The following is a 27,877-nucleotide window of genomic DNA, read 5'->3' as shown; positions in this document are numbered from 1 at the left end:
AAAAAAACGGTCTTTTTTTCAAGTTCCACATGCGCTGGCGCCAGCTATTTACTCTTTTTTTTTTTTACGCCTTTACTGTGAGCGCTACATATTTGAATTACTTCATAATTTTGTGATGTTTGGAATGGACAAGAGATTACCTCGGATTCTGCCAACTTAACCTCAGACGTGAACATTAAACTCCACAACACACTGACTCTATACTTCACTGGTGCTTTTACCCTGTGGCTGATGTTTCCTTTAATGTTTAATTTCACTTTCATTGACTTGCTATTTGTAAATAAATGTTATCTCCATAATTTACAGCAATATCATATCAATCTCTAATCTTTCAATAAGTTATCTTAAATCTAATTTTTGTGTATTCCCATGAAAATTATAGACGGATAAACAAAAACAAAAAGTTTTTACTGAGGCAATATTATTTGTTTACCAACGTTCATTTCGGAACAGTATGAGGTGCTAAAGTTGATTGTTATTTAAATCCGGTTGTCTCTTTTCTTTTCACCAGCACAACGTTTTTAATTTGTAATTCGTTGCTTTGCTTCTTTAATTAAAACAAGCGTTGTGCTTCTTTTTCAAATATCGCCTCTGACATGTCGCTTTTGTTTCCCTACAGGACTTAACGTTATAGTTTTAAGTGATGAAATCGCCACTTTTTTTCATTTCCACATTATGCCTCACTTAAATTCACTTTGATTATCTCTGCGAATGTTAACAGTACCATAACATGGTACAATGCAACAATGTTTCCATAATAACGATATGTATGTCAGCTAGCTGGCAGCATTTACCACAGTATTCCCGTGGAGCAAATAAATTGTGATACAAAAATCGTCTAAACTTCTTTTAGTCATTTTTAAATTCCCTTCTGATTGAACCATATTCAGGCACTGAAAAATAATTGAAATATAAATATAATTGAAATATGATTATAACTTCTGCCAAAAGTCATTAATAATTAACAGCCTCGGTATGACCGCTCATTTATTTCATGCATATTTTATAATGCAGGCTTCTGGACAATATTCGACAACGAAGAGAAGTGAGAGATTGTAAAAAGTTTTTCACGGTAAGGAAAATATATAAACTTATCTGTCTACGTATTCTCTACAATCTAAAAAGGAAGCGTCACTGCCCTCATAACTTTAATTAAATGTTGAAGATTGCTTTTATCATACCCGGCTGCTTTTGTTTAATTTGTAGTAGACGATGCACTAAGCTTCAAAGGCCATGTTTCAGAATGGGTTTGAAATAAGGAATTATAACGTTTTAGCGCGCAGAACTCTTTGCAAACAACCCTGTGTCACTCCACACGGCAGCGTGAAAATAGCTTCAAGAAACAGCTCGTAAGATGCTGTTAAACAACAGTACTAGTCAATAAACTTTCATATCATTGAGGGAGCAGCGATCATTTTCAAGGAATAAATAGCCTGCCATAAGGGTCCCCAAGCTTTATCCTACGTAACTCTCTTGGCTTGCTTTTGCTGGTTGATTAAATGCAATAGCGACCAGAAAGCTTGCAAAAAACCTAGGGGGAGACTCCTTCGCTATGCTTACCTGAAGATTGGCGTCATTTATTGCTCGTTAGTAGGAACACTTAGGACATGGATAGGATTCACGAAATAATGCCCCGTGTTTGCCTTTTAATATTTTATAATGTGTCGTGGAGATGATATCTTCATCTTAAGAAAAGTATACGAAAATAATAGAACGGGTCGTCCGTAACTGTCCACGCGACAAAAAAATTTCAGTTCCTTTTTGGATTAATCAGTTATTTTAGCAAACTAGGAGGAATTCCAAGCATATACCCTTGCATGCATAAGTTGCCTTTTCAAGCCTTCTGCATGTTATTAAAAGCTTTATCACTGTTGAATGGATATTACAGCGAAATCCCAAATGCAATGTATGGCCAGCCTGAAGGAAAGTGCAAGGATCGGCAAATAATGTTGGATGGACATCACCTTACATCATATGATTTCAAATAAGCCGAATAGCATGGGACTAAACTTTTTCACAAAATAATGCTCCATAAGTTGTCGTCAAAATGTGCTCTTGTAGCAAAAAGCTAAATCTACCATGTTATTCCTCCTATTCAAGTCATCGCACTATCAATGCCATTCTTCTATTTTTAACGGGATCATTTGCGGTCATAGATTGGAATCAAATGCGGTCCGGGATCATTTGCGATCCTCCATGAAATCATTTTCGTTCCACTAGCTATCATTTCAATTCCGTGAGCGAGGTTCGATTTGGAGAGCGCGGCACTTTGTTAACCATTTCTCATCACCGACTGATCAATGTCTTTCTCATCTTTATACTAAGCTTGAAATAAGCAGTCATTTTCCGTTTTCTCACAAACTTTTCTATTTCAGAGCCACGATGGCAAAATGGCTGCAAATGCTTTCAACTGCTGTCATCGGTGTTTGTGTGTTTTACTTCCAGACAACCACTGCAAAAGATAATTCGTCCACAACTACTAATAAAGACTTGCAAAGCGAGGGTGAAAATAAAAACCAAACGGTAACATTTCTGACAGTGGCCTGGATTTTTGACCCTCCATACATAATACCAGTAAATGGATCTTCAATCCAAGATGAGGGTATGATACGAGATGCACTATTGCGTTACATAACAGTAGAGTGTGGTTATTTTTGGGAACCTTACATCTCATACAAAGTGATAAGCTTGCAGGCTTACAGTGAATTTGGCATGATAGAACTGCTGAGGACAAACACAGCGGATGTGGCTTCTCCTATATTCGAGACCCCAGGCAGTCGACGATATAGTGAATTTCCCTTTTTCAAAATTGGTGATTATCCCGGAACAGATTTCTTTACAACTGAAGATCAAACGAATCCGATTAGAGGGGTCTTGGACGCGATATTCACGTCTTGGCCATTGCTTGCACTTACTCTGATAACTATGGCCATTGCTGGTGTCATTATGTGGGCTCTGGTGAGTTTGTGAACAGAAATCTATAACCAGTATCCCTTGCGTGTTTAAGTGTAGGCCTGTTAATAGAGAGATTAAGCATGACGTTACGTCAAAGGGCAAACGGCAAAAATGAAACTTTTGCCGTCTGTCTTCAGCTGTCTGTACAGTAGAGTGAAAATAGTTGTATTTGCGGTGAATAGTAGAAGCCTTTTTTTCTATTTTTTCGTGATTTATTTAAGGATTACAAGAAAAAAAAATCAGAGGTAATCTTTGCCGTTTGCCGTCTGCCGTAAACGTCATGCTTAAGCTCTCTAATAGTGACTAATTCCTTCAATGAGACACGCCCGCGCGGAATCATGGTAGTTGTATTCATCAAACACATATCCAGTCCAAGATGACGAATACAGCTACCATGATTCCCTGCAGAGCAGGCGTTTGTCATAGAGGGGAATTGACCATTCCTTCTTGAGCAGAACGATGCTGGTAGTATAATCATGGTAACGTCCATTTGACGATCTAGGTCGCCATACAACTTGTGTTCAATCTCAATTTCCAGTTACCCGTCTACTCCCTCTAGGTGAAATGCTCAATATTCCATTGCAAACAGTGGACTAACTTGTTTTGAAGTGAAGTGAAAGACTTTATTTAATGAGGGTGACCCGTGACAGTAACAGGTCCTTTATATCTGCAACCACAGTAGGGTAAAAGAACGACTTTAACAGTAATGTGGGGGTGGAAGGGTGAGGCAGGTTGTCTTCACGATGATTTCAAACTTGAAAACTTTGAAACGTATTGTAACGTTACGCATGGTGTCGACCTTACTGTAGATTTGGAAGTGTTTAGTCAATGGTTGGTCGGCAAAGTGTTAGTATCATCATAGATTTATTTTTCTGTGGTAGCAATAAGTTAGAGAATTTTTTTTAGGTTAGTTATTCGTTTCACTTTTTCTTTTGTCATGGTTTCCAATTTAAGCGTTCTTACAGTGCTTTTATTATAGAGAATCAATTACGGCAATTATTTTTCAATTTTACAGTCGAAACATGAGCTTTAGATGACGGTGCCAGGATGGGTATTTTTAGGAAATTATGATGCCATTTTTACGACATAACGTCCTGCTTCTGCACCCTCGGCCACCAATAAAACAACAAAACTCTAACAAAACTCTAAAATACTTGAGAAGAGGAAGAATCTTCTCCGGCCACTTCAACCCTGGTACTACAAGCTTCAAAGTAGCAATAAACAAAAAAAAGCGGGGTGTCGCTTTCCAACGGCTACCGAAAAGAGGGTTTAAAATATTTGGATTATCTTTTCCACCCCTCCTCTACAGCTCGATGAGCAACTTTGCACACTTAAGTGTAGTATTTATTGTTGAAAATCATGGTTCTCTCTGTGCTCGCACAGTTGTTATTTTATAGCAATGCTAATCTCATATTACTATGGCTCAATGCGGCGGGCATATACTATTATTTGCGATTTATAAAAATGATTTGTTTTGTCTTTTTGCATCAGGTATGGTGACAAAGCTCCAAAGTCTGTTGCAGCCCGAGTTTTCTCCGTCATATGGATCCTCATGGGTATCATCAACATAGCGTTAATTACGGCAAATATCACCTCCACATTGACAGCTCTCTCCCTGCATATGGAACCAAGCAGCCTTGTTAATTTGAAGGTTGGTCAACTGATTACGCAAATTTTGCACTGAGACATTTTGTGCGAGGAATACAATAACTAGCGGGAAGAAGAGATGGAGGCGCCAGCACCTGGATCAACGTTAACACTAACAATAATGCAAAAACAGTCCGATAAGCCCACGTGATAATATCCCCCATGGATTGTTCTGTAGTTTAGATCATTAAAAAAGCTTTCGTGACCATAGAGACTCATTTTCTGTGCGGTATTGTAGACTTGAATGTCCCTAAACGTTTTATGACGCTAAGACCCTTCCGAATATAAGCCCGACCATTTTCAAAGCGCGGAATCTGCCTTTGTTAGCAAGCCCATTCCAACGCATGACCAGCCGTAACTACTGTGAACAAAAAACCTTCCTAGAACAAAACTAGCCCAGAAAATTTGCTGGAATTTGAAGAGGAAAAAAACGTTTTCGCTATTTAAAGACTACTCTCTTCCTTCTGTCAGCGATGGTCAGTCATCCCTCTACTTAAAAGATGTAAGGACAAGAACTGAGTTAAAAAAAAGAATCAACTTTTAATTTTGAAATCTATATTAGGTTGCGGTGCTAGGCAATAGAACAGAATACCAGCATGCACTTCAGGAAGGTGCTCAGCCGAAAGGTTGGTGCAGAATAATAATATTTCACTGAAGACATGCTTCAGCTGTTACTCTCGTTGTCGTTGTTTGGTTTGTTTGTTTGTTTGTTTGTTTGTCTGTTTGTTTTTTTCTCTTGCTAGGGCGAGAAGGTGAAGTTTCCACAGATTTTGAACAGTTTGTTATTACAAGCTGAAATTTATACAGTACAGTGCAGTACATGAATGAGCGAGACAAGACCTTTTTTGTACACCTATTCGTATGGATAACGGGGTCTTCGAGACGTTTTTAATCGATTGACAATGATTTCTTAGTTATAACAAAAATAGGAGTAAACTGCAAAGCAAATTCACCGAGTACAGGAATAGATTTGGGCTCGCCAACGATTCTGATCAAGCAAATGCTGGTAAAACTCAATGTTCCATTTCATTCAGTAAGAGTTATGCCCTCTCTCTACCTATTTAGTGTACAACACAATTGATGACGTCGTTCAAGCAGTGAAAACAAAAGAAGTAGATGGAATGTTCTTAGACCGATACAGAGCTTCCCATTACCAGTCAAGAGGCAAATTAAAATCGCTCATCACCGTCAAGAAGCTCGAATACCGAAAAGACATTGGAGTTCTCTTTTCCAAGAACAATCAAAGACTTGCAACTTGCTTAAACTTTCATCGTTCAAACATTTGGAGATTGGTTCAAACTCTTACGGCTACTTTTAAGGTAATGTTAACGTTTATTAGTTTTGGAATTATTTACACAAATATCCTTATCTATGGGCTGCACACTACCATAATACTGTGTTTATAGCCATTTTCTCGACATATCGTCTCCTCGCGACAGTAGGAGCATAAGATTGGCGGCACAGACATATATAGATAAATCTTAGATCTACACTTGTAGACCTAGACTTAGACCTGGACCTAGACCTAGACCTAGACCTAGACCTGGACCTAGACTTAGACCTAGACTTAGACCTAGACCTGGACCTAGACTTAGACCTAGACCTAGACCTGGACCTAGACCTGGACATTGAAGAGAACAGAGCCGTGGGCCTGGCCTGGACCTGGACCTAGACCAGAACATAGACCTTAACGTACCCGTGCAGGAGTGGGCAAGGGCAAAGACGTAGGAAAAGACTTACAAAACATAATGTAAAGGCGTAGGGATGCACAGGGTTTTTCGACCTATTACATTACTGCTTTTTCTTCGTTTTCTTTTTCCTTTTAGCTAACCCAACAGAAGCCTGCCGGAAATGTCGGTCTTTTTTTGTAATTCCTCGCCCTTTATCAATTATCTCGTCTACCCATCGCTCGGGATATTGCTTGGCTTGCTGTTTGTCGGAACGGTGTGGGATATCTTGATCCGGAAGAAGGATAAAGTCCAACAAGATGTGGTATTAGGTAAATGTCTTATATCTAGCGGCAGTATAATCAAGGTGTCGCAGTAGGCGAACCGGACCCTGTTTAGTTTCGACTTTCGTCTGATTAGCTACTCATAAAATCAATTTGCAGCTTTTTCGAGATAAACAATAATCCAGCAATATATCAAGTTAACTCTACAACGATATTTCGAAGCACTAGTTGTTTATTGCTTTTCTTGTATCAAATGAAATCACGGATTATAAATCCTTGACGTAATATTTATATCAAATACTTGTGGTCGTATCTCCAACCTTCAGATTTCATCTATAATACAGTCATTAACATGTTATGTATCATTGTAGTTGCAGAGGTGACGAATGATGGAACCGCAGCAAAGCGACAAGCGATTCAAAAAGACCTCGAAGCCGGAAGAAGACTTCTTCTTCAAATGCAGGAACACTTTAACAAACTTGAGGCCAAAGTTTCCGAACTACATGTGTCATTACCATAGACGCGACGCAGCCCAACAAAACGCCCCATACCGCACATTCTCATAAGAAGCCTCCACTCGTCCGAAAATTTCCGACCCCCTATTCAAATCGCAGACTCAAAAATTACTAGTGTAAGTTCTCATTAGTACAAACCACGTGCATCCTACATTAAGTATATGCCATTCCTGAGTTGCATTTTGACTCTGTGTCAAACGAGTGTTCGTGCGAAACCCTTTATATGAAAATGGTCCAGCTACAGGTTCATTTTTATGCAAACCAAACTCATTTTCATATGAAACTGTATTTTGCACAAGAACTCGTTTTGAAACACAAGCACAAGGCAACTCGGAAATGACCTATTCAGATACTCTAGCTCCGTAAACGTCAATAAAACTTGAACTTGCTTTTAATATCGCTAGTGTTTTGCTGTTCAAAACCTGAGAGGAGTAAACATATGGGGCAAATCTAAGAGGAAAATGATCACCAGTTTTAAAGTAGTTTAGTTTTGTCCTAGTAATAATCAGTTATAATCCTGATCACACATTACACACAGATTTTTACCAGAACCAAACAAATGCAGTTTTAATCTAAGAAATAGTCAAAGTTATCACGTTCCATTTGCAAAAGGAACACGCTAGAAAATGGCCAGGCTAGAGAATGGCTTTTTCTACAGAAATTGTATATAGACGATTTTAATTGTGTATTTTATGGATTACATTTTAGTATAGTCTTATTATTTGAATTCATTTGTAAAGTCTTGTCTACTTTAGCCCTGGAGCTGTGATTTTAGTCCCTCAAAAACTATCTATTCAGTTCTATTTATCCCTAACTTTAGTGACTTATCGGTTATTATGTTATTAATATGCGAGAAAGTTTCGTACAGGAGTAGGTGTTGTTTTGTGTGAAAGAAAATGGAATGATCTGATAGCTTTTAGCTGGAAAATATACAAAATGGAGCGATTTTATAATTGCTCTAGCGTTCTTGTTTCTTCCTTTTATTATATGACGGAGAAAAACATTTCATTGTGATTGGCTGAGAGCGGCTAAAATTGATTTTTGTCTGTCAAATGTTAAACAGGAAACAACAATTATTTCTCCATTTCACATATTCCATTCTTTATATTTATGTGTTCTCACTAACCTAACATTGAGTGCTCAAGTGTTCTATGTCTCGGAAAAATCGATAAGGCAGTTAACACAGCCAATGGAATCCTAACGAAAGATAACTTCTACCTCAAGGACTCTTACCTCCCTCAACTCGACCGGTGGAAACACCAACCGAAGGCCTTGAATCTTCGCCAGTATAGAGGCTGAGGGGAAGGAGGACCAGGACTGTCCTCCCAATTTAAGCATTATTATTGAAACCCAAACTTCTCAAGCCCACGCCGTCGAGAAACTTGTAGAACTCGAGGAACTCTGCTGTAGTAGCATTACTGCCACAGAGGGGCAAAACGATTAAAAGAACTCAAACCATCTGGCATGTAAAGAATGAAGCCCGATCTAAAAGATCCAAAAATAATGTCAACGAAGGCAAGATGTGTCAAGGAAGAAAAACAGAGAAACAGGAAGGATCTGAAAGCGACTCCTGAGAGAGTACTTGAGTGGATAGCAATGTAGAGGAATAGCGGATTAGCCAACTTTGTCCGATGATGATCAGATGTTGGCCCAAAATCGTTGACCCAGTTCAGCCGGGCACACCCTCACTTGAGGACACAGCTCCAGGACGACCACAGAACGGCCCTTAAAAGACCTTCAGAAAGACGGCCCACAGCCTTCTGAAAGAAGATCCACCAGAGAGTGCCTTATTATGCCTTTAATCCCTTTCAAGGACCATTGCCAGCCCTGAGAGTGCAGTCCGAAGCAGAGCTGTTAATTTGTGATATTTTCACTTTGTGTTAGGATGGACTTTATGCGGGGAAGTTAAATTTACTTTTGTGAAAATATTTAATCCACCCTTTTGCATACCTATTTGTTATATTTTTTCTATTTTCGAGTAGCCTGTGCCATCTTGCAAAGAGAGAAAAGGATTTAAGGATACTGTGAGACAGCGGCCTTGTGTCCCAGTGCTAACGTCAGATACAGACTACGAGTTGTATGTAGGTCTCTTTCTGAACTACGAAATTACAGAGCCTTCAAAAAGCTCTTCCTGAGTTCCTATCTCGAGATCTTTGTTGCTATACTGAAGAGCTTCGGTTTAAGTAGAATTGCACTAAATTGCTACAAAAATGGAAATTGATAAGAAGCTCATTCTGACAAAAAAGAAGATGCCATGATAAACTGGAACTGTTTTCAGGGAATTCAAAGCAAATACAGAACGCGAAAGTTAGACGAACACACTAGCCTAAAAATTATATTTCAATTTTGATACTTTGAATTCCAGTTTGTCAAACTGTTCTTGCGTTTGTCGAAGAAGCCGTCGTGCCACTTCGAGGTCGTTTTGGATTGTATCTGTTGTCATCCCTTCATTGACTGCTGTTCCTGACAAGACAAATCAAATGAAGCTCTTTAAAGACACTTTACTAAGGATTAGAACTCCCCGTGGGATGCTTTCAGAAGCTGATATCTTTCGTGAATATTTAAAAGTAACAGTTGTTTATCCAGTGACTAATTTCCTTGGTTTCATTATTGGTTGTATTGATGGATTTTTATCCTTTTCCATACAGCCTTAACAATCTAGTTCATTTTAGTACTTCAACTACTTGGTGCCATTTTGGAGTGAAGGAATCCGATTTCTGGTCATCAAAAAATGGGGGACGGTTTAACAGAAAGCTTCACGATTCATTACGACAGAAACACTCATTTCAAATGTTCTAACAAGTCTTTTTAATCGGGGATGAATAAACGTTTTATTTGGGAGCTCAGAGCGCAAATTTTGCAAAGAATAAAAAGCTAATGATTCTTGTCCTTTCTGGGATAAAAGTCTCAAAATTTAAAATATCCTGGATCGAATAAACTTCGTTAGCTCCACAAACCAAAAGTAGACCAGATTGTAAAGAATGCAAAATATTAATTGAGATCTCTTGGGCATGTAACCCTAATGATGAGACTTTTGGACAGAGCTAACATCCAAAACGCATTAACAGGATTGGAATCTCCTTTTTAAATCAACTATAAAATGTTTATGCTCACCTAACACAGGATTTTGGTTAACTATTCTCTTCCTTCTAATATGAGTGTCCCACAGGGTTCCAATCAGGAGCAATCCGGTCAATACGCCGAGCGATGCATACATGATCCTCTTAATAAAGGGGGATGACTTGTCAAACAAGTTGGCATTTCGTGCAGGCCTCTGCTCTGTAAGCTTAGGGCAAAAAATAACACCGCCATAGGATTTACATCACAGCCCGATTTAAAACTGATTGTTCAGAGAATATTAACGAACTGCCACTTAATATTGCACTGAGATAAAGTTCAATATTCTGTTGTATTTAATGAAATTTATGATTTTGGGTTTCGTTCATAATTGTTTCAAGGCTAAATCAAAAAGGCAGGCCAGTACACCTTGTATTTTGAATAAACGCTGAAGCCTGCCTGCACCTTGGTTCCAGTACATCGCAAGTCTTCGATTTCGTTTCAATGTATGTAACCTTTTGATTGTAAGTCAATGTCCCGAGGTGATGTAAGCCAGGGGAAAATATAATGACAGACAAGTGCCCCTTGCAAACCTTGTTTCAAAAGGAAACGAACCTTACCTTATATGTATCAGTAAAGGTTTGGGCCGACTTCAAAATGTTTGAGCGATAGAAATTTAAGCACTGTGCCAGAAACTCTCTATCTTGGGAGAACAGAACTCCAACGTCCCTTTGAAGTTCTAACTTCTTGACGGTGAGAAGTGATTTCAGTTTGCCTCTTGACTGATAATAGGAAGCTGTGAAGCGGTCCAGTAACATTCCATCTACTTCCTTTGATTTCACAGCTTGAATGACGTTGTTAATTTGTGGATACACTAAATATAGAAAGAGAAAAGATGAAGGTTGTTAAAGGTTTTTTAAAAGAGGAGTCAGATCAACATCAAATTCAAAGATTTGCGATCTCTATGGGAATTCTTTATTAGCCATTTGGTTGTCTAATGTACGCTTACCTCAGTCTACTTTCACATTTATCTTTTTATGCTCTGGCAAAAATCAAATCAAAATCTTTGCCTTTTTGTAAGCACTGAATCAGATAATGGGACATGACTCTAAAGGTACCATCCCCACCCCCCGCCCCTTCTGAACAACACCAGGCTCGACATTTCCACTTTGCACCAACCTGTTGGATTAGCATCTTCCTGAAGAGCATGCTGGTATTCCGTGCTATTGGCCAGCACTGCAACCTAACGTGAATCATCAAAGTAAATGGGTTATTGACGCATTTGTAACGAGTTTTCATTTCGGCATTATTTTGATGCTGAGAAAACGTAGGCTCGATTTCTAACCCCCTGGAGTCCAGCAGTTTAGTTTAAATTGATAATATCATATAAGAACAATAGATACAGTTCGACAAACCTTCACACCGACAATGTTAGTAGGTTCCAGTTGCAAGGAAAGAGCTGTAAGTGCAGAGGTGATGTTTGCCATAAAGATCGCCATGATAATGAGGCCCAACAGGATCCAGATGATAGAGAAAATTCGAGCCACGATCGACTTTGGAGTTTTGTCGCCATACCTCATGCAGAAAGAAAACGTTATTAAGGACGTTCGCGTTTCTAGTTAATAGATGTTTTTAAATTTCACTGCTGTCAGATAATGAGCTACTTGTATCAGAAATGCAAAAAATTGGGGGCTACCGACGTTGTTTCAGAGATAAAGCGTGTGGAAAACTACCCTGATTTTGAAAAATTGGCACACGTAATTCAGCATGGTCTACAGGGGTTTATAGTTAAAAATATCGCAGGTGAGTTAACGGAGGCCAACGATCTTGGTCATATTTTGTAGAAGTGTGTCTGTTGCGTAAATAATTCCAAATGCTACCAACGTTTTCATAAAACGTAACCCTTCAAGAGGCATTTGAAACCGTCGCACAGATAAACAAAGAGCTTAAAAGAACGGAATTCGATGGTGCATTTTGCAAAAAAAATTCAAACTTCTAGTGGATAGATTTTCTTCATTTTTTCGCTAAACGTAGAAAATCGGTAGAGAAAATGATTCATCTAAAGAAAAATAGGGGTCGCCCCACGTCCAAGATCGTTAAATCCAGGAAAAGCTATAGCAACGGCCATCTGCCCTGTCATTATCATTTTATTACTTAGCGCGCGCACTCATGCATGGCGTGGCGTGTGAATTTGCGTGCGCAGTAAGTGTGCGCGGAAACAATTTACGCGAACGTCCTTAATTTACGATTATATGAATAGCCCTTTTCACGGTTACCTTTGCTCATTTGCATTACTATAAAATCTAGCATGTATGTGAGGCAATTTCGGGCTATTTTTGTAGTTTCAGCCCGAAATTGCCTCACATCCACGTTGGGATGAGAAAAATTAACCGTGAAAAGGGCTATTGGCCAGTGAAATAAGCGTTAATTATGAAAGTATCAGCTGAAACACAAATTTACAGGAAACAAAAATGGAGTAAGCGGCGCCTAATGACTGATATTACCCTTTTAGACGTCGTTTTTGTACTGTCGTCCTTTTTCGCACAGTTTTTATCTGAGAATTGTCGAGATAATTTGCACTTGTGCGTCCAACTTTCATAATCCTGTTTGTAAGCAAAGTGTCCTGAATTATTGTAAACCTGGTCGATACTGAAGTTGCCAATGATGCGTACCGACAGTGAAATCGGTTAAAAAGTTCTTACCCCACTGTAGTCATAGAAATGAAGGACCACCAGAATCCATCCCAAGATCCTTTGATGAATGAACGTGGAAACTCTTCAATATTCCAATAAGTGTCCTATTAGTTGAAGAAAACAAACAAAAAATGAACGAGTAACGAGGTCGTTTTCCCTCGATAACATTTGATGTTGGATTAAGTCATAACTACGATAAATTTTGCCGAGTGTGTGTAAAATTTACATAAATACATCCTCTTCTCTCGTTAGCTGTTGCGCGGTAGCTGAAATCTAGCGACATGCTAAAAAGTGATACGGGACTGTTATGTCAACGAGAAAATTTCTTCCCTGTGATTAGCTGAGAGCAGTCAAATTGATGGTTAAATACTACAGTGCAGATTAGCGCTCGCGCGATCGTAATTTTCTCAAGCACATAGTAAGCGAGGAATAGTATGAAAACTCAAGCAATTAACAATTCGGCCTTCCACGAGATATTTACATTTTTTTCCAAATTGCAACTCGCCTAAGAGCTCGTGCAATTTTGGGGGGAATTATTATTTATAACTTCTACTGCAAATCCTTTAAATGCACTTGTACTGTTAGGATTACCATATATTCGAATAGTAACGCCGCCCCCCCTCCCCCCCCCCCCCCCATACTTTCGGATTTAGCAGCCAAACAAGACCGCTACTTTACTCTCAAATGGTTTAAAAGACGTCTGTACGGTTATTCACAGTCCTTTTAGACAAGGCGGACGCGTATAAATGAAATTAAAAATTCCGTTTATTTATGTTCCTAACTAACAAGAAAAATTCAGTTTAGTTCAAAATAAAATCACATTAACTTTTCAAGTTGTTTCGTCCTGCAGCCAGGCTGTTCCATCGCTTCCATTACGCTTGAGATCAGAGGGTTTCTTCCTTCTTCGAAGGGCCGCTACTTTCGGGTGGGCCATTGGTTTCGGGGAAGGAGGGGCTTTTCTTTCGGAATTCTACCGTACCTATACTAATCTAAGTAAACAAAGTTACGCATACCAGCGCCCACATAATGACTCCAGCAATGGCTGTGAGTATCAGTGTCACCGCAAACAATGACCAAGACTCCAGCACTGCGTCCAAGACAAGGCTGAGCTTGTTGGCTTCATTTTCACTGGTGATGTATTCGCTCCCAGGATAATCAGTGATTTTGAAAAAGGAAAATTCTCTGTACCGTCGGTTTGTGGGTTCGAATATAGGAGCAGCGACGTGGACTTTGTTTTGCCTTAGGAGCTCAAGCATGTGAAATTCACTGTCAGCTCGAAATGTTTTAAACTGGTAGCGAACGCCTTTCAAGGTTCCGCATTCTAACAATATGTGCGGATATAGCACGTTCCTGATCAGAACATGACCCTCGTCGTCTTGTGATCCATTGGCAGCTGATGGCGTGTATGGAGGCTTTGCAATCCAGGCTATTGTCAGATCTTTCTTTACCCAGTGCCCCTCGTCCTCCTCATCTCTATCTTGATTGCCAGTCATTGAGGTATTTCGTATCTGAATAGCACCAAGGCCAACGAAAAACGCTGAGAGCACTATAATCCAAGAGCTCATTATCGTTCTATAGATGGTAGAAAAAAGAGGTTCGTGACTAAACAGTTACAGGTATTAACGGATGTGGAGGCGAAAACAGTATTGCGACATCTGGTAACTGGAGATATCGCATACTACTGCAGCTAGCGTTGCCTATAATTTGACATAATAATCGGCATCACATGCATGTAAAGACGATCCGAGGATGACACTATGATTTCTTAAGCATTACCATCACAGGAAAATGAAAACAAACAGGTATAAATGGAAAACAGTAAAAATTCCAGTGTCACTCAAAAAAGCACAAAAAGCGTAGAATTGTCAATTTTGGCAGCATTTGCCTCGAATTGCACGTCAAAAAGCGATTGCTGTGGCAATTTCAAAATGGCATAGAGAGACAGTTAACACTTCACAACACAATATTTTTTTCGTATACGTTTCTTAAGTCCACGATGTCATAGCAATACGTTATTAAATATTAAAAGGCAAACACGGAGCCTCATATACGAAATCCTTCCTGTTTCCTAAGTGCACTACTCAACCAGCATAGGATCGAGCATAGGATTGAGTCTCCTAAGATTTACCAAACTTATTGGCCGCCATTGCCTATAATCAATTAGCAAATGCAAGCCAAGAGAATTATGTGAAATATAGCTTGGGGCGCTTATGAATTAGGCCGCTTATTCCTTGAAAATGATCTCTGTTCCCTCAGTGATGTTCAGTTTACTGAGGGTTATCTGACAGCATCTTGTAAACTTTTGCTTGTAGTTATGTACGCGATCTAGAGCGGAGTGAGACGGGGGTGATTCCAAAGTGTTTTGCGGGCTAAAGCGATAGAACTCCTTATCTCAAACCAATTCTGAAACATGGCATTTATAGGTACATCGTCCACCCCTTTATAAGGGTCAATCATAACACTTCCTTTTCAAATTGCAGAGGATTTACAAGACGGATAGGTTTACAGGTATATAATTTCCTTACCGTGAAAAACTTCTTACAACCTCTTATTATTGCCTCTCGTTGTCGAATACTGTCCAAAAGCCTGCATTATCAAATATTCATGTTATAAATGAATGGTGATACTAGACTGGTTAATTATTAATAGCTTTTGGAAGAAGTTACAATTATATATCAGTTATATTTATATCTCAAATATATTTCAGTGGGTACATATGGTTTAATCGGAAGGGAACCAAATCACTGATAGAAATTTATACGACTTTTTGTATCGCACTATTTTTGCTTCACTGGAGTACATGTATTTTTGATGATTTTGGTAAATGTTGAAAACAACTTACAGATGCATCGTTATCATGGCAATATTGCGTGCTCTCTGCTAATTGGAATTGCAACACTGAAAGCTTATTTGATTTGATTTTAGTCTTATTATTTCTCAGAATGTTAACAATTCTTAACATTCTGAGAAATAATAAGACTAAAATCAAATCAAATAAGCTTTCAGTGTTGCATAGTTTGGAAGTGCAAAAGAATGGCGATTCAATTTCCTGAGATTAAGTTACGTCTTAAAGGTAAACTGAAACGATAATTCGAGTCAGAGGCGATATTTGTAAAAAGGAGCACAACGCTTCTTTTAATTACAAAAGCGAAATTACAAATTTAAACAAGCTTTGTTGATAGAAATAAGAGAAAACAAAAACAATTTGAATAATAATCAACCATCCTCTCACACTGTTACGAGCTGGACGCTTTTTATCAAATAAATACCTCAGTAAATCGTTTGCATTGTATAGTGTTTTTCCGTCTTTAATTTTCATAGGAGTATTACAAAAATTAGACTTTAAAGAACTTGGAAGATTAAAGATTGATATGACATTGTTAACATATCGAGATAACATATTCACATAACTGATGTGATGATATTTACTTACCAAGAGCAAAAGAAAGTAAAAGTGAAACATAAAAGGGCAGATCAGCCACCAAGTGAGGCAGCACAGCAACACCGTAAGGTTTTCAGTGAGATATGGAATCAGTCTGTTGAAGAGTTCACTGATCATGTTTGAGGTCAACTTGGCGGAATCCGGCCACTAGTCCGTGCCAAAAGTCATGAAATTATGAAAAAAAAAATCAAAATAGTAATAGCTGACGTCAGCGCTTGTAGAATTGGACAAAGGAATGTGTTAGCCTAAGTTGGTCATCTTGGAGGTAAATATTCTCCTCAACTGCATTGAGGTTATTTTTAAAACTATAGAGGCGAAAATGAATCGAACGGCATTCATTGTCAATATTTAAATTAGTTGTTAGACTATTAATTTTTTTTCCCTTTCTTTTTTTTTTTCATTTTCTCTCTCGGTACGTAATATTTGGTGATTTCTCCGTTTTTGAAGATTTCGGAGGTCGGCATATATACCAGCCGAACCTGAAATCATTAAAATAGGGTGTTGTGGCAACTTTGAATAATACTGTAAGTAGCAATTAATTAAAATAATAATTTAAAAAAAAACTTTGAATAATACTGATATATCCTCTTGACGATAAAGGATCAACACGAATCACACTTCAAATATGTTGCCAATAATAACGGTAATATTTTTTTTCCGGTGTGAGTTAACTGTGGAAACAAATCAGAATTTTAAAGAATTGCTTGAATAACAGTGCGCCAGCGATAAATCACCACTACTTGTTTTAAATACGGCGGCTGGGTCGCGTTCATCGCTGGTTTTCAAAGCTTGAACATAATACAGGTGTTATAGCAGCATGAGAGCATCTCTCAGCAAGGTTCAAAAGTATCTTGTCGTCGTTAATCTGATCGATGTGAACGTATTTTTTACACAAAACACATTGTATTTCCCGCTTTGTCACGACATTACGACACCATTCAGCTGCTGTTGTAAAGCTCAGCTCAGTTACTATCCTGCAATCGCAATAGTAGAACTTTGGTTTCCAGATTGTTGAAATGCTCTTTCATTTGTAGAAGAAGTGTTCTTGTTGCTTCCAGATCGTTACTAATGGCATCTCGTTTTGTTTTCTCCAGGTTCTCCGGTTCTCCTCCCTCCAGAAAAACACTTCAAATTCCAATTCAACCAGGATAGACGACCCGCATGAAAACCAGCTAAGGCTAAAATGGCTTCCTCTCTTAATATTCTAATTTTACATTTATTGTAATTTTTATTTTTATTTTCAAAAAAGCGATTAGCAGGGCACAGCGAAATAAACTTAGATAGCCCTGAGCTTCCTCTAAAAGATAATACCATTTTTGTTGGATTTGACGACATATGACGTTAAATGACGTCATTTGACCTGCCATCTTGGATCCGCCATCTTGGATTTCACCAGTTTTTTTAAAAAAAGTCAAAAAATAATGGAGATTGACACAAAATCAAGCTAGAATGTGATTTCTACAACTTGATGAAGAAAACTGGAAAAAATACAGTATAATGTCAAAAAAGTCGAGTTTTGGCCAAAACTACTTGAAATTTGATGGTTGTCATGGCAACTTCAAAAGCGATAGACACACAAATGGCATGTCAAAATTTCCGCAGAGGATGAATGAACAGGTACGGAAAGTTTCAGCCCCTTCGAGTAACTTGGTTTTTCAAAAATTTGAAAACATCTTATGGGGGGAGGCATCCCCACCCCCCACCCCCCTCTACGTCCGAGGGTTTAAGGCGAGGGTTGACAGGCCGTATTTATGCTGGGTATTATGGCTTTAACGCAAATATCTCGTTCACGTTTCAAGCAGTCAAAAATCTCTCTGTTCATCCCACATATCTACGTTTTGGGCTGTTTTGTAAATTTTTTGGTAATTTTTGGGTATATTTGGGGGTAAGTAAGTAAGTAAGTAAGTAACCTTTATTTAAACACGATAAGTAATTAAGCTTGCAGCTTGTGGGGTAAATATTTTTTCTCAAAGGATTGGTAAAATTTTTGGAAATAGGGAATTTTGAAGATTTGATGTTGTTTTAAAATTAGAATTAAAAGTTACAGATTGGTAGACGTACACCAGTGGTGTTCCAAATTTGTTTCCTTTTAATCCCTCGTAAAACTTTCTAAAATTTCATCTAAATTCATGTTAACCCCGCCCCCCTTTAACAAACAAAAATGCTTCAAGGTGAGGATACATGTCATTATCTGTTCTTTTACCCAATTCCTCTTGTTACTGCTTGTTAAGGGTCTAACAACGGACTAAGCAATTTTCTGTAGACGTTCGATCTCTTCAGAATACGCGCTTTCAAGTGAAGAATAACTATATGTTATATATTTCTTAAACGTTGCAAGACGATCATCTCAGGGATCGTTTTGAAATATCCATTCGCTCCCCCCTCCTTGATTATCTCTGATACAATACTTGCCTCGAGAACAGAAAGTTTAAAACCAGTCAGTTGGTGGATTAACAATACTTTGAATCGCAATACTAGGAAAAAAAAAAAACAGCCCCGTGGATAGTTAGTTGCTGCGAACAAACAGGAGAGGTAAGGTTAAAATATTTTAAAATTTAAACTTGGCTCCGAAACCAAAGTAAATCCAGTCTTCCTTCTTGACCTCCGTTGGTTAGCACTATATGGGGATTTTATATTAAACCATCATAATCACGCAGTTTGCAAGTATAACAAAGTAAGTAGTTGATAAATGCTGTACTGTAACTGTGGTGTAAGTACTGTAAAGTAAGGAATGTAACGCAATTGTATGTAGGATGTTTCGTGTAACTATTACTGATGTAGGGAATGTAAGCATTGTATTGTAAATATTTTGCATTGTAAGTAGTTTTTTTGGTCTGTTAGTGTGGAGATAAATTAAATTTAAAAAAAGATCAAATTTTCAACTCCAAGGACAAAACTTTAGATTAAAGCGAAAACCTAATAAGATACTCAAGTTATCATTGTTATAAAAATGCTGAAGTAAAAATCCTATTTATTTATTTATTCATTTATTAAGTTGCTAATGCTAGCGCTCATCAGTGCGTAAATACTTAAATGAATGACAATTTTCGGACTACTAGAGTCTCATGCGACTATTTGCCTAAGCTGGTTTTGGTTATTTTGTTAAGAGCCCATAATACTTTCTCATTCGTTTTGGTTGAAAAACTTAAGAACTGTTTGAGCATTTGTCACTGCGACAATTATTTATTTATTCATTTATGTTTTCCATGCAATGTGTTTGAATGGTGCTTTGTCGATGTGAATGAAATCACTGTAGAAACTCCACAGAATCAACTGTTTTACAGAGTTTAAGATATAAAAAATAGACGAAAAAGAAAAAGCTACAACCAAACATGTTAAGGTATCAAAATGGTTCCTTTAATTACATTGGCCAGTAACGAGATCTAGGATAAAGAGCAAACTCGTTATACTTATTCGTAGATCATAGCTATTTTGGAGACACTAGGTTGAGACTATTAAGTAAGCTTTAAAATCAGCTAACTGTTATTAGCATTAATGTAAAGCCGTAGCAATTTTACACTGCCACCAGATTACAATTGTCTTATATAGAGTTTAAGATGAGCATAATCGGTATCACCCATACTTTAACTTTAATGTTTTGTCAACTGTTAAGCCTAGCTTGTTATCGATTGTGATTCCCAGGATTACGTTTGGTTTGCGTTCCCGATAAGAATTTTGTTCCAGCCATCTTCAGCTTTCGATCGAAACGGTTGACCACTGTTAAGCCCTGACGTGGCCTTTTAGACCCACCGATTTCGGTTGGTTGGTATGCCTGAGGTTTTTGTTTTTCACATTTTAGGCGGTAACATCGATTTCTGTTGCCTGACAGAATGGCTCAAGTTGGATATTGTTGAGCCCTTTGAAACGAGAATGATTAGTAATGTGTGTCTGTATTTCAAACAAATTAAGAACGTCTGTTTCTAAATATCGAGAATAAGGCAACCGGATCGAAAATTCGAATTTTCTATTATGTCATCAAAAAGATCGTTTTAGTGAACTATGTTCAAATTTATCTGACACCTTAGAAATTTACACTGTTTGTAATTTATGCTTGGATCGTTTCTCGTCATCTTGAAGTAAAAAATGTTTTGTCTACTTTTGAGTCCTTTGAAAATTACTTCTATCGCAATTTAATTTATCTACGGATTTGATAGGCCAAAACTCAAACCCAAACAGTTGTTCTTAACAAAAAAAAATTCCTTTCCTGTGGCCGGATTCTCCATACTTACAGACACATGCTCGTAAACTTGATAGTACTAAAGTTGTAAACTCCGTTGTCCCGAGTATGGAACACAGAGAAACCTATCTGACTCTAAAACGAGATTCACACGTATTACCATCTGTACATCTGAGGGATTCTCTGAACACTAAGCCACTGAGAGAACCCAGGCAAGCTAGGTTATTTAGAAGTTGACCTTTTCAATACGTCTTATGCATGCTGAAACTACCAGCTTAAAAATTATATTTCAATTTTGATACTTTGAATTCCAGTTTGTCAAACTGTTCTTGTGTTTGTCGAAGGAGCCGTCGTGCCACTTCGAGGTCGTTTTGGATTGTATCTGTGGCCATTCCTTCATTGACTGCTGCTCCTGACAAGACAAATCAAATGAAATGCTTTAAAGAGTTTACCGGCCCAGGATTGGAACTCCCGCAGGGATGCTTTCAGCAGCTGATTCTCTTTCGTGGATATTTAAAACTAACAGTTGTTATCCAGTTACTAATTTCCTTGGTTCAATTATTGGTTGAATTGATGGATTTTTATCCTTTCCCATGCAGCCTTAAAAATCTAGTTCATTTTAATACTCCAACTAATTGGGGCCATTTTGGATTAAAGGAATCCGATATGTGGCCATACAAAAAATGGGCGACGGTTTAAGAGAAGGCTTCACGATTTATCAATACAGAAGCATTCATTTTAAATGTTTTACAGTAACTAGTCTTTTTAATCGGCGATAAGCAAAGGTTTTATTTGGGAGCTCAGAGCGCAAATTTTGCAAAGAAAACAAAGCTAATGATTTTTGTCCTTTCAGCGATAAAAGTCTCGAAACATTTTATCTGGATCGAAAAACTTTCGTTAACCCCACAAACCAAAAGTAAACCAGACTGTAAAGGACGAATAATATTAATTGAGATCTCTTGGGCATTGTAACCTTAATTACAAATAATTGTGAGAATTGTATAACAGGATTGTAATCTCCTTTTAATTAACCCATAAAATGTTTATCCTCACCTAATACTTTCTTTTGGTTAATCCCTCTCTTCCTTCGAATAAAGATGTCCCACAGGGTTCCAATCAGGAGCAATCCAGCTAATACGCCAAGCGATACGTACAAGAACTGCTTAATAAAGGGGGATGACGCGTCAAACAGATTGACATTTCCTGCAGGCTTCTGCTCTGTTAGCTTAAGTCAGAAAAAAACACCGCTATTCGCATCACTTATACATATGACCCTGATTTAAAATTGACAGAGTTCATGGAAGATAAACGAACTGCCACTGAATATGGCAGTGAGATAAAGTTCAACATTCCGTTGTATGAAATTTATGATTTTTGGCCCTGTTCATGATAGTTTCAAGGCTAAATCAAAAAGGGAGGTTGTGCGGTACAACTTGTATTTTGAGTAAACTCCGAAGACTATTTGTAGCTTGGTTCGAGTAAATCCAAGTCTTCACGCCTTTAGATTTCGTTTCATTACATGTAAGCAATTGGATGTCAGGCAATATCCCGGGCAAATGCAGAGCAGGAGAGAATGACAGACAAGAGTTCACTTACAAACCTTGTTTTCTAGTCAATTAACGTTACCTTGTATGTATCGGTAAAGATTTGAGCTGACTTGAAAATGTTTGCTCGATGATAATTTATTAAGCACTCAGCCAGATACCATCTATCTTGGGAAAACAGAACTCCAACGTCCCTTTGAAGTTCTAACTTCTTGACGGTGATAAGTGATTTTAATTTGCCCATTGACTGATAATAGGAAGCTGTGAAGCGGTCCAGTAGCATTCCATCTACTTCCTTTGATTTCACAGCTTGAATGACGTCGTCAATACTGGAATACACTAAATACAGGAAGAGAAAAGAGAAGATTTACCAAGGTTTTCAAAAATAGGAGTAAGAATGTCAGTCTCATACTTAAAGATTTGTGATCTTAATTGGGATTCTTTGTTAGCCTTCTGGTTGTCTTCAGTCTACTATTACTGTGTTTTTTTCTTTTTCTTGTGCAAAACCGTTGCCTTCTTGTAAACACTGACGATCAGTTAATAGGCAATGACTATAACGGTACCATTCTCATCTGAACCACACCCGGCTGAAATATCGACATCAATTTGCACCAACCTGATAGATCAGTATCTTCCTCCAGTGCATGCTGGTATTCCGTACCATTGCCCAGCACTGCAACCTAACATGAAATATCAAAGTTAATGGGTAAATGACTCAGTTGATACCTGTAGTAACACGGGATTAAATTTCGGCATTGATTTTGATACTGAGACAAACGTAAGCTCGATTTCTGCCATCTCTCGAGTCTGATCTTGTTTGAATTGATTACTACATGATTTATAGGAACAACAGATATTTCGACAAACCTTGACACCGACAAGGTCAGTTGGTTCCAGTTGCAAGGAAAGAGCTGTAAGTGCAGAGGTGATGTTCGCCATGAAAATCGCCATGATAATGAGACCCAACAGGATCCAGATGACTGAGAAAATTCGAGCCACGATCGACTTTGGAGCTTTGTCGCCATATCTTTTACAGAAAAAAAAGGCTATTAATTTTTGATAGTATTATATGAATTAGCCAGTGGAATAAGCGTTGTTAAAGAATTATCAGCTGAAACATTTCACAAACTTATCGGAAACAAAAATAGTATAAACGGCTCGTATTAAATAATGAAAGTAGACAGTAAATAATCCAATATGAGCGTTTTAATCGTTTTTGTTGTAATTGTATTTTTCATCTGAGAACTGCCGTGAGAATTTGCACTTGTCCGTCCAACGCTCATAATCTGAGTACTCCAAATTATTGATGTCAGCCTGGTCGATAACTAAGTTTCCAATGAAGAACACTTAAAGATCAGTTTGATAAGTTCTTACCCCACCGTAGTCATGGAAATAAAGGACCACCAGAATCCATCCCAAGATCCTTTGAAGAATGAACGAGGAAACTCCTGACTGTTCCAGTTAGTGTCCTATCATTCACAGGTGAAATAAATAAAAATAAAAATGTCAGAGTGACAAGATTATTTTCTATGATCTCGTTTGATTTTGGATATAGTGATAACTCAAAGAATAATCATTCTGTGTGTATAATCTGTACATAATTAAATATATCGGGTGTTCCATATTATATGACAGAGAAAATTACTTCACTGTCTTTAGCTGAGAGCAATCCAATTTATGGATAGTTTTTAGTTTATCCTACATTGAAAATTATCACTTGCGTGTTCGTAATTTTCTCAGGCGCAATTAAAAAGCAAGTAACAGTATGAAAACTGAAGAAATTAACCATATACAGTACCTGTCGTATTATCGTTATTTGCACTCGGCTGAGAGCTGGCGCAATTTTGAGGGATTTTTTAAATATCACCTCTACTGCAGATCTGTAAATGCACTTGTATTTATACGATGACCTATATTAATCTAGTTACAGAAAGTTAAGCATACCAGCGCCCACATAATGACTCCAGCAATGGCCGTGAGTATCAGAGTCACCGCAAACAATGACCAAGACTCCAGCACTGCGTCCAAGACAAGACTGAGCTTGTTGGCTTCATCTTCACTAGTGATGTATTCGCTCCCTGGATAATCAGTGATTTTGAAAAAGGAAAATTCGTCGTACCGTCGGTTTATGGGTTCGAATATAGGAGAAGCGACGTGGACTTTGTTTTGCCTTAGAAGCTCAATCATGTGAAATTCACTGTCAGCTCGAAATGTTTTCACTTGGTAGTTAATGTCTGCATAAAAACCGCATTCTACTGTTATGAACCGCACGAGGACGTCCCTCAGCATACCATGGGCCTCGTCGTCAAGTGATCCATTGGTGGGTGATGTTGTGTATGGAGGCTTTTCAATCCAGGCTATTATCAGGTCAATAACTGGCCAGTCTTTCTCATCCTTTTTGTTTCCGTCTTCATTGTTAGATATGGACTTGTTTCCAGTCGCTGAAATAGTTCGCAACTGAATAGCACCAATGACAATCACCGAGAGCACTTTGATCCATGTGCTCTTCATCGTTCTATATATGCAAAAAAGATGTTCCTGATAAATCATATACCGATATCAACGGGTGTGGCACTGATGGAAAACAGAATCTCAACATCTGACTACTGAAAATTAGTCATACTGCCCATAACACAATATAAGCAGCATCACTTGAAATGCAAGCATAGACGCTGACACTCAAAGATGTCTTCAGCATTAGTTTCCCAGACAAGTACAAAACGAACAGGTATAAACGGAAAAAAAGAAAAGAAGTTTGTATGTTAAGTTTGTAAAGAAACCCGACTAATTCAATGTCGTTCAAAAAGTGGGAAAAACAACGAAGAATTCTGTAGATAAACATGAAAATTGACTTGAGCCTCATGTAAAAATGCCGTTGCTATGGTAATCTTGAATGACATGTAGAAACAGTCAATACGTCAAAACCTCCAAAACATTCAGCGTCACATGGTAAATCCTGTTATCAAAATTCTGGAAATACCTCTGGGCGGTAGCACCCAATTCTCCTCCCTCAGCCCCTTGAAAATCCGAGGGTTATTATTATCACTAACTAGATCTTAATTAACATCAGCCTTCATAAATGACAGACTACATAATTTCTCTTACTAGAAAATTCGATTTGGACAACATAGCAGTTTAGCTTTAATAACCAACATTTCAAAATATGGAGCAATGCCCTTTTCAATGATTTTACAATGCACCATTTACTTTATACTGTTTGTAAATTTTCAACACTTAACATTATTTTTTTTCTTTTTATTCCATCTTACAGCGGCAGATCTAGGGGAGAAGTCTTCCCCCCCCCCTCCCCCCTTATTTTGGGTGTAAGAAGAAGAAATGACAGAAGGAAGAAAAGCCGGCAGGGCAAGTAAAACAAAACCGGGCCCCCTCTTAGCGCAAGGTCTGGATCCGCCACTGTCTTAAGAACAGTACACATTTGTACTTCGACCACCTCCCGAAATATCTCGGATGTAATTTGCATTCGTACAACCGGTACTCGTGTAACACTTTTCTCCACTTGTATTTCAGGAAAGCTGCACTGCACTGTCAGAATTCAAGATATATTTTTAAAAGCACATTTCATATACGGGTCATGCGGATGAAATAAACTTTACATTAAACATACATTGCTGGTGCGTTTGCTACAAAAACGTTTAGGACTCACTGCCACATTTCGCTTGACATTTCAATCAAAAACCTCTCGTATCTCCTAGTGTTTCTGAAGAATCAACCTTGGAAGTTGTACCGCAATCATATTAACACAACAGGGCGCGTAGATAGGATTTTCTGTTAAGCTCACCTCTCTTACACGATATGTGGTGTTACGGCACGTTCAAACAAAAATATCGGATGTGTCAGCTTTTTCAGATCTTTTCAAAAAACTCTCATAGTTACTTTCTGGTAGATTCTGGTATCAATCTTTAATACAACAGCTGGTCTCAAAGATAATGGAATTGAACTTCTTCAGATCTCCACTTGAAGGTCATGTGATCTATCGCGTGCACATGCTAAATTTAACAAAATGACGTCAGTTTTTTATGTGTCTGTCCTCCTATTGATGATAAATTGCGTCATAACATTGTCAAAGTGGCTGTGGAACCACGAGCCGCAGGCGAGTGGTTCTGCAGTAAGCTTTGACGATGTTATGAAGAAATTTATCATCAATAAGAGGACAGACGCATAAAAAAAACACTGACGTCAATTTGTTTCTTACAATAACAAGACCCCAAAGTGGTCAAATGTCGGGAATAAATGTGGGGAAAAGACGCCGTAAACTTGCCCTAAACAAAGATAAGTGAATTTTATTCAAAATGACGCGAACATTTTCAATAGCTTTTCTCGCTTTTTGATTGGCTACTTAAAAAAAGTCCATAAAATCTCATTGGTTAAAAAGCTGACAGTTTGACACCTGAAAGTTGAACTTAAAAGCTTGTGTAAATTAAAATTTTATCCGTCTGTACTCTTACTGACGATAAAAGTGAGCCAATCAGCGTGCGAATAATTGGACAGTTATTGTAAAAATACATTTTAAATTCTCATCCATTTCTAACTGAGCTCGAAACTGTCCAATACCTGATAAAGCGCACCCTTCTCTCCAGACCCCATCCTCGGAAACTCAGGGGCAGCTAGTTGGGACGACGCGATATTTTCCGAGGAAGATATTTTCGGGCGAAAGTTTATTACATCTTAATGTAAACTTTCACCCGAAATTATTGCTTTTCGCGACTAGCTGCCCCTGGGTCTCTGACGATGTCCAAACCCGAAACCTCGATTTAAATCCAACACATTTTGCTGAGTGCTACAAGTTTTACTCGCCTCAGCAAGATGGCAGATCGCAAAACTTATGACTTGTTCCCAGTACCCATTGATGCTTTCACAGGAATGTTCAGGCGTCGGCATAAGGCGATATAACGATGACGCCATCGCCTAGAAAAGTTGTTTATAATTAATGCGTGTAAATAATATTTATGCAATTATCCAAGAAAGATGACCTTATAGTTATTGAGCCTCAAACCGACTGATTTTTATTCCAGAAATGCTTTTAACACATTCAAAACTTGGTGGAAATGGGAGATTGTTCGCTACACTTCGTGTATGGAAAAAAGAAAATCTCGAATTGAAAATAACATCTTAATTTTGGGATAGACTGATACATTTACTTCAAGTGCTTATGAACTTGCCTTAACAAAATCAGAATGTTCAACTAGATAGATCAAGTCCCACTTTTTACCGCTACAAACGCGATGTTTACTTTTTGCACATGGATCAGAAAGTTGAAAGTTTATTTCTTTGTTGCCTTGTCAACAAAATGGCAAATACTAAATTATGCACAAAGCGGAAAACGGCACACAGCAGGCAGGACCGTTATTTTCAGTCCATGGGATGCCAATATGATGTTAATCTGTACTTTCATGCGGAGAAACTAATGAAGCAAGTAAAATTAATCTACAAACAGCTGTATGGAATGCAGAAATTTTACAGATTACCTTTACACTAATTAGTAAGAATCTCTAATACTAAAAGATCCTGATATAAAACTATAATTCATGAATGAGTAAGAATTTGTTCCTTGCTGTTAAGAAATGGCCGAAACAAATTATTTTCTGAATCAGTTTACATTCAAACGGAAACATTATTTCATCACACGTAAATCGAAATAGTGTTAATAACATTCTCTTGAGCAAACAAATTACCATACAAATTACTTTAGTTAATTTGAATTTTGTTCAGTGACATTCATATTACTTGTTATCTAAAGATTCAAAATTTAAAAAATAGAGAAACTTGGTCAGATACCTATTCTAGATATAGTAAACCAGAAAAAATAAAGCCTTTTGAAACGTTGTAAGCATGCATGGGAGCCATGCAGCTATCAGTGATGTTTGTCATGTTGAGA

General features: G+C 37.9%; 3 protein-coding genes and 1 pseudogene across 3 annotated transcripts; 2 read left to right on the top strand and 2 right to left on the bottom strand.

The window, feature by feature from the left end:
• The first annotated feature begins 2,122 nt into the window (after window positions 1-2,122).
• On the top strand, window positions 2,123-3,551 carry LOC145492168 (uncharacterized). Its single transcript, XM_081471508.1, has one exon. It carries the CDS (start codon window positions 2,383-2,385, stop codon window positions 2,968-2,970), a length of 588 nt encoding a protein of 195 aa, XP_081327634.1. The 5' UTR covers window positions 2,123-2,382; the 3' UTR covers window positions 2,971-3,551.
• A 65-nt stretch (window positions 3,552-3,616) lies between these two features.
• On the top strand, window positions 3,617-7,211 carry LOC145492169 (uncharacterized; annotated as a pseudogene).
• A 2,183-nt stretch (window positions 7,212-9,394) lies between these two features.
• Window positions 9,395-14,751, bottom strand: LOC145492708 (uncharacterized). Its single transcript, XM_081472109.1, has 7 exons — window positions 13,832-14,751; window positions 12,828-12,922; window positions 11,541-11,700; window positions 11,305-11,368; window positions 10,746-10,999; window positions 10,183-10,354; window positions 9,395-9,531 (listed from the first exon to the last, which is right to left on the bottom strand). The coding sequence occupies exons 1-7, from the start codon at window positions 14,381-14,383 to the stop codon at window positions 9,395-9,397; spliced, it is 1,434 nt and encodes a 477-aa protein (XP_081328235.1). The 5' UTR covers window positions 14,384-14,751.
• Window positions 14,752-20,699: 5,948 nt separating this feature from the next.
• Window positions 20,700-24,563, bottom strand: LOC145492222 (uncharacterized). The gene is made up of 7 exons (XM_081471574.1): window positions 23,926-24,563; window positions 23,356-23,450; window positions 22,849-23,008; window positions 22,598-22,661; window positions 22,064-22,320; window positions 21,491-21,662; window positions 20,700-20,849 (listed from the first exon to the last, which is right to left on the bottom strand). Exons 1-7 carry the CDS (start codon window positions 24,529-24,531, stop codon window positions 20,713-20,715), a joined length of 1,491 nt encoding a protein of 496 aa, XP_081327700.1. The 5' UTR covers window positions 24,532-24,563; the 3' UTR covers window positions 20,700-20,712.
• Between the last annotated feature and the right edge of the window lie 3,314 nt (window positions 24,564-27,877).

This window comes from Orbicella franksi, chromosome 7 (genome assembly GCF_964199315.1).
Source record: "Orbicella franksi chromosome 7, jaOrbFran1.1, whole genome shotgun sequence".
Classification (NCBI taxonomy): domain Eukaryota; kingdom Metazoa; phylum Cnidaria; class Anthozoa; order Scleractinia; family Merulinidae; genus Orbicella; species Orbicella franksi.
The sequence above is the reverse complement of the archived record's forward strand: the minus strand, read 5'-3'. Positions and strand labels throughout refer to the sequence as shown.

Coding starts and splice junctions, on each gene's coding strand:
- LOC145492168 (XM_081471508.1), top strand. CDS start 2,383: ATGGCAAAATGGCTGCAAATGCTTTCAACTGCTGTCATCGGTGTTTGT.
- LOC145492708 (XM_081472109.1), bottom strand. CDS start 14,383: ATGAGCTCTTGGATTATAGTGCTCTCAGCGTTTTTCGTTGGCCTTGGT. Junction 11,701..12,827: donor ATTTCTATGACTACAGTGGG/GTAAGAACTTTT, acceptor TTTCTGCATGAG/GTATGGCGACAAAACTCCAA. Junction 11,369..11,540: donor CTAACATTGTCGGTGTGAAG/GTTTGTCGAACT, acceptor GATTCACGTTAG/GTTGCAGTGCTGGCCAATAG.
- LOC145492222 (XM_081471574.1), bottom strand. CDS start 24,531: ATGATTTATCAGGAACATCTTTTTTGCATATATAGAACGATGAAGAGC. Junction 23,009..23,355: donor ATTTCCATGACTACGGTGGG/GTAAGAACTTAT, acceptor TTTCTGTAAAAG/ATATGGCGACAAAGCTCCAA. Junction 21,663..22,063: donor TCTTTACCGATACATACAAG/GTAACGTTAATT, acceptor TTCTGACTTAAG/CTAACAGAGCAGAAGCCTGC.